This window comes from Cebidichthys violaceus, unplaced genomic scaffold (assembly GCF_023349555.1).
Source record: "Cebidichthys violaceus isolate CVI_PGR_0920_01 unplaced genomic scaffold, fCebVio1.0.p SCAF_12, whole genome shotgun sequence".
Taxonomy (NCBI): Eukaryota; Metazoa; Chordata; class Actinopteri; order Perciformes; family Stichaeidae; genus Cebidichthys; species Cebidichthys violaceus.
Window position 1 is genome coordinate 13436948 of NW_027176285.1, and position 6591 is coordinate 13443538.

The 6591-nt window shown below is 43.4% G+C and overlaps 1 protein-coding gene across 1 annotated transcript in view; it reads left to right on the forward strand.

Annotated features, from left to right (window-relative positions):
- Positions 1-3457: 3457 nt before the first annotated feature.
- Positions 3458-6591, forward strand: part of LOC137869257 (zinc finger protein 703-like) — a 4693-nt gene continuing 1559 nt past the window's right edge. The window contains exons 1-2 of the mRNA XM_068706529.1: positions 3458-4043; positions 5127-6591. The exon at positions 5127-6591 is cut by the window's right edge and continues 1559 nt beyond it. Of these exons, the coding sequence (XP_068562630.1) occupies positions 3813-4043; positions 5127-6591 (1696 nt within the window). The 5' untranslated portion in view covers positions 3458-3812. The remainder of the gene's footprint in view (positions 4044-5126) is intronic.

The following is a 6591-nucleotide window of genomic DNA, read 5'->3' on the forward strand; positions in this document are numbered from 1 at the left end:
CCCCCCCCAAAAAAAACAAAAACGTGTGTTACTGCAGGTTTAAAGATCTACAGATACATGGGTGTTGCCACTAAACCTGCATTAATGATCGGAAACCAAGAATGATTGGTTTCAATATGATGCTGTTATTCTTCACACACAATACTAATTCTTTCAGACCGGCAGTTTTTAATGTGATGAAAGCAATTTTTTGCCTTTGCAAAATCTACAGGAGAAGCACTGCTAAATACTGTGGTTCATAGATAAATGCACTGATGTAGATCCCTGCCTGTGTATTCTAACAACTACTGTACTGTACTGCCAACACTTAGTGAGGAGAAACCCACTGCTCCTGCTGTGTCTGTTCCCCCCCCCCCCCCCCCTAAAGCCACACTAGTGCTCTCTCCTCTGCAGCGGTGCAGACTGTGACCTTGTTTGCTGATGAGATGGTGCTCCCTCTCTCTGCTTCTTATCACAAATTGGACATTGATGGATTGCTGAGAGTGGCTGTTTCTGCTGTTTAGGGCTCGAGGTCAAGGCGACAGTTGCTTTAGTTCTTTTTCTTTTTTTTTTTCAAACGGTGACCTAATGCTGATGTCACATAGTTAACAAGTCTTGTAAGAGAATTTTCCCAAAATAATCTACATTCTAACCCTTTTACAGTATTAATTTATTTCCCTTTTCCCTATATTTACATGTGAACCATTCCGTTTGAAGATTAAGGAGGACCCTGCAGGATATGTACAAATATCCATCAACTAATTCACATTATGCAGCCTTTTGGCCACAGGTTATGACGGATTAGGAATGATTTCGCATTCAATTGAGGCGGCAAAAGGATTGAGAGATTCAAAGACTCTCAGACTGAGACTATTTTGGGCTGCTGCTAATAGCTCTTGTCAGCCGTAATTTTTAAGTACTTTAACCAATTCATTGTATAATTAGGTTAACAAAATTAGCTCATTGCCAAGTCAGTCAGCAGGCGGTAATGCAATAAAGTTATTAACATTCCAGATTTATAGAACCATTAATATTGAGGTGATTCGTCTTTATCACGTTGTTCTTCCCCGGTATAAATGGCATTAATTTAAAAAAGAAAAGAAAACAGACTCTGTTGACATTTTATTTGTGCTTTATTGATTTTTTGATTTTTTTTTTAAACGCTCAGAGCAAAAGCGAGAAGACAAATGATCCGTCACACCACGTGCGAAAACATACCTGAACTTTTTTTTATTAAAAGAAAATGAGTGCATAATGTCTCAAACCTTAAAATAATAGAGATGGTATTCAGCATGACTTACGGACATGTGTGTGAACCTCAAAGGGAAGAGAATTAAGGATTTAGAGAATATGTGACCTGTACTGTTTGTGCGTCTGTCAAATACATTCATGTTTTTTCCCCATTTGTTCTGCGACTCACATTACGTAGTGGAAAAGAACAAACTGTACGGTAAACGCATGTAATGTGGTCATAGAGTGGGTCGTGCCATTTGACGTATAACATATAATCGCTATAGCTGCTGACATGATAAAATTGAGGAAAGTTAACATAGGAACAGCTGCATAAAACATTTCAAAACCTAACGTTTTGGCCCCCTTAAAAGCATGCAGACTTAGCTATTAGCAGTTCTTGTTTGCGACGAGCCCATGGATGTACAGACAGCTATCACTGGATTACTTTGGCACTAAAGAAAACTTAAAAAACATGATAATTGTGAGGCAAGTTCTGAAACGTCTTTTTATGCTACGCTATGCTGAATCTCTAAACGTATGTATCACCTCTTTGTTTTCAGATTTGACTGAGTTAAGCCCCTAGAAAACACTTGAAAAACTATGTTTTTTTTAAACCTAAATTGCTGTAAAAAACAAGCATCCCAACTGGTAAAAACCCCTTTTTGGGGTTTGCCCTGTACTCATCTGCTTGTCGACAGCTGAGTGAAGGATGACTCATGTGACCGTACGACTTATTTCCACTGCTCGCTGACTTTGTTCTCTGCACCGTGACACTCACAAAAGTGCATTTTTAGCTTTAATAAGGGGTTCTGCGCACCGCATGCGTCCCAGTACACTCATGGTATCCCTCTCTGTTGAAGTTGTCAGCGGTGAAGTTCCTGCTCGTGCCTTTAGATCTATGTTTCACGAGCTGGAAATTATACCGTTTGACATTTTGAGCAAAGTTGAGTTTTCCATTTAGACTAACCTTTGAGTTTAAATGGTCATGTGTCAAAGATGTTAAAACTGCACCCTGAGATTGAACCGTATGATCCAACGCTCATGATTTTGCACTGAAACCTCATGTGAGATCATATCGCTTCTCTTAGTCATGGTCGACAACTTCTTATAACCACAAATTTGATGCTTTTTTTTTTATTTGTGCGTCTCCTGATCGGCCACAACATCTAGACAGTACAACTCTTACAAATCATTTTATCCAGCTTATGGGGCCCCATAACTGTTCAGTTTATAAATGCACAAAAGATGGATGTGATTATTTTGTTCTTTGCGTAAAATGTAATAAAATGGGTCGGGTTTTTTTTTTAGAACAGTTGGTCGTGGTATAAAGATAAACACTCGTGGACTGGCTCGACCTTGGTTCATCTAGTTCAGAGAGCAGAGTGACAGATGATTGATGAAGGAAATGAAAACCAAAAATCCCCACAAATATAATCAAAGTATCACGTTATTCTCCTAATAACCGGAGAGTTCATGACACTGTCTATCAGCACACAACCCATTTGCTGCATATTTAATGCTATAACTTGTTTAAATCTTTGACAGTGTTTTTTTGTGAGTAAACCACAGTTATGGGACAATAAACTTTTATATTTATCAGAATGAAAACTTATATACAGCAAAGACAGCGGTGGAATGTAACTAAGTACATTCATTCAAGTACTGCACTTAAGCACAATTTTGAGGTACTTGTACTTTACTTGAGTAGTTTCCTTTTCTGCTATACTTTGTACTTTTACTCCACAACATTTTGGAGGCAAATGCACTTTTTACTGCATTCATATGATACATTGAGTCACTTTGCAGATTTACACTAATACAAAATATAAATCAATAATATTTTTAACAGTATTTAACGTACTTTAAATGAGCCCCACCGTCACCAGCTGCAACATTAAAGTGGCAAACACATTAACGCATCACTAATGCAATAATACATATGAATCTCAAATGGGACTTTCTGCATAATGTTTACATTTTTATACTTTTATTAAGTTTTAATTTAGAGTTTTTAATTGTAATAGAGTATTTATATATATATACACTGTAGTATTTCTACCTGTACTTAAGTTAAAGCTCTGAGTACTTCCTCCTCCAAAGTCAAAAGTATTGTCACTTTGAGGACGTCGTCGCTCCGCCCTCACGCGCGTCCTCCCCGCCCACCTCGTGAGTGATGCGGCCGCCCAGCGGACACTTTGAAGTCTTGCCTGTTGAGATCAGTGAGCTGCTGAAGTCCGGACCGAAAGCACGCAGTGGGACGTTTCCTCTCCACCATTTGGACTATATATAAAGTAAACTCTGGTCTTTTTTTTTTTTTTTAAATGCACTAACAGGACGGACACTGTCTCCATTTTGCGCATTATTCACACAGCGGACTTCTTTTTGTCTTTAAAATTGGAGTATAGGAGCCGTGTCGGTGATGCTCGAGCTGAGAGGATTCTCCGTCCTTCGGGACATTTAAGGACGTCCAGCTGTGTGTGTGTTTTTATTTTTGATTTTGTTTTGGTGACTGCATGGATTACATTTATCACCCGTAAACACTCTTCTGGACTAAAAGTAGCCTGACGCACGTCCACTTAAAGCGCAGCGCCCTCTCTCCAATGAAATATCTCCCTTCAGGACCAGTAAGTAAGCGGATCGAGCTCAGTGAGACCAGCGACAGTACAAAGCCTCGTCCCGGTGCTGTGGTGTCTCTGTTGACCCCTCTGGACCCACTTCGGCAGGCAAAGCGGCTCCCCATCCGAGTTCTCAAGATGTTGACTGCGCACACCGGACACTTGCTACACCCGGAATATTTACAGCCTTTGACGCCCGCGCCAGTGAGCATCGAGGTATTTATTGTCTTTAAAAAAACAACATGTTTATCATTTAGAAAGGAATATATTTATATAGATATACATAGATATATATTTGCAGTGCAGTGTTTCACAGCAGTGGTGAAAATGAATCGCAGTGTCCTCCGTCATGACAGCGAAGACAAATCCTGATTTATATTCTAGAAGAGAATAAAAATCCAACAAACAAATGCTTCTCTGCACCACTGTTGTTGTTATCGTACAGATTACATAACTGGTCGTTAGTCATATTAACACTCTAAAGTAATGACAACTTATGTTTTAATTAGAGCGATTAGTCGATTAATCAAATTAATCCAAATAATAAGCCACTTGTTTTGATGATCAAGTCGTCGTGTTTGCTGCTTTAATGGGAGGATTTGCTGCTTTGTCACATATGACAGTTAATTTATTCTTTTTTAGGTTTTACTTCATTGGTAAACAAGTATGGCTGCAATTATCGATTAATTTCATTAACGATTAATTGTGAAATGTATAAAATGTAAAAAAAAAACTATAATAATAACAACTTACAACTGACCAGAGGTGATGTCTTCCAATGTTTTCTTTTGTTGACCCAATAATCCAAAAATGCCACAGATACTCAGTTTATGATATATGACAAAGAAAAGCAGCAAATCGTCTAATTTAAGAAGCTTGAAGCAGAGAATTTTTGACTTTTTTCTTAAGCTTGAAAAATGACTGAAACCATAATTCGATTATAGAAATAGTTGCAGGTTATTTTTTTGTCAATCGACTAATTGTTGGAGCTCTAAAAGCAGCAAGCTGAATACTTTCTTTTGGTTTCTGGGAAATCATAGTAGGCATTTTTCACTATTTTTTATTATCTTATGGTGATAAGGATTAATTGAGAAAATAATAGTCAGATTGCTTGCTAATTATGTGCTAGTAACTAGTTCAAATTAAGAAAACCCAACAGTTAATAGGCCTACAAAGGACTAACGGGCGTTTGGTTGATTAGTTAACAGACCTTGATTATTATTACTTTTTTTTTTGCTTTAAAAGCTTTTTTTTTTTTTTTAAATCCCAGAGCTAATCAGAATCTTTATTTTATTGTAGCTGGATGCCAAGAAGAGTCCACTGGCCCTGCTGGCACAGACCTGCTCTCAGATCGGTAAACCAGACCCTCCGTCCTCCTCCAAGCTGAGCTCCTCCTGCAGCCAGGGGGACAAGGAGTCCAGCGGTCGGTCGAAGCACGGGGAGCACCGCCCCTCCCTGGAGGACAAGTGCAGCTTCAAGCCCTACAACAAAGGCGGTGGAGACTGTCGCAGAGACGGAGTTACCAGCAGCAGCAGCAGCAGCAGCAGCGATAAAGTCGGGTTCAGGGTACCCAGCAATAATGTCACTAACGGAAGTTCAACCAATGGCCAGCAGTCCTATCCAGCCCACGCTGCCTCACCCAGCTCCAGAGCCAGCAGCAGCACCCCACCAGGACACACGCAGCAGCAGCAGCAGCAGCAGCAGCATCACAAACTGAGCCAGTCTCCTGGTGGACAGCCACACTCTCACACTCCTGGTGGAGAAGCTGCACACGAGCAGGGCAGTCCCACCAGCACCAGCACCAGCAGCAGCAGCGGCAGCAGCAATAACCCCAAAAAGGACGCAGACGTAAACAAGGCCGGCTCGGACAGTCCGCACGACGCAAACTCCAGCCACGCTCGAGCCGTCACGAACTGCAGCAACGGCAGCTCCGACGGGGGTTCCAACCACGAGGGGGGCAAAGCGGAGTCCACGCAGCCCAACCTCGGCCACGGACGCATCACGCCCATTTCTCCCTACAAAACGAGCCAGCTCTTCCCCCTGCCCTCTAACATGGGCTACCACGGATCTGTCGTGGGTGCATACGCCGGCTACCCGTCTCAGTTTGTTCCCGGGATGGATCCGACAAAGTCGGGCCTCGGCGTGGGAAGCATGGGAGGAAAGCACCCGAGCTCCAGCCCTCTCACAGGGGCCTCCCCTCCGTCCTTCATGCAGAGTCTATGCAGGGACCCCTACTGTCTCAGCTTTCCGAGCATGTCCCATCTCGGCGGAAGCAACTGCAACTCCTGCATCCACGACCCTTCCCCCACCCTCAAATCAAACTTCCCGCTGGTGTACCCCTCCCACCCGCTGCACTCGCTCCACCAAAGCTCCATGTCGTCCAGCGTGTCCTCCTCCCTGTCGCACCCCCTCTACACGTATGGCTTCATGCTCCCCAACGACCCCCATCCTCACGCCTGCAACTGGGTCTCGGCGGGGGGGCCGTGCGACAAGCGGTTCGCCACGTCCGACGAGCTCCTGGCTCACCTGCGCACGCACACAGCGCTGCCCGTGGGCATGGACAGTAAGATGCTCGCCGTTTCCTCCTCTGGACCCGCATCCTGCCACCTCCACCTCCCCCACCAGAGCAGCCCAGGCTCCATGCACAGCTCCCTCTCTCTCAGGGCGCCGCCCGGCCTGGGTCTAGCTCGCTATCACCCCTACAACAAGGTCCATCTGCCCCCTGGACCCTCCTCCATCTCCCTGCACTCTCTGCCCACCACAG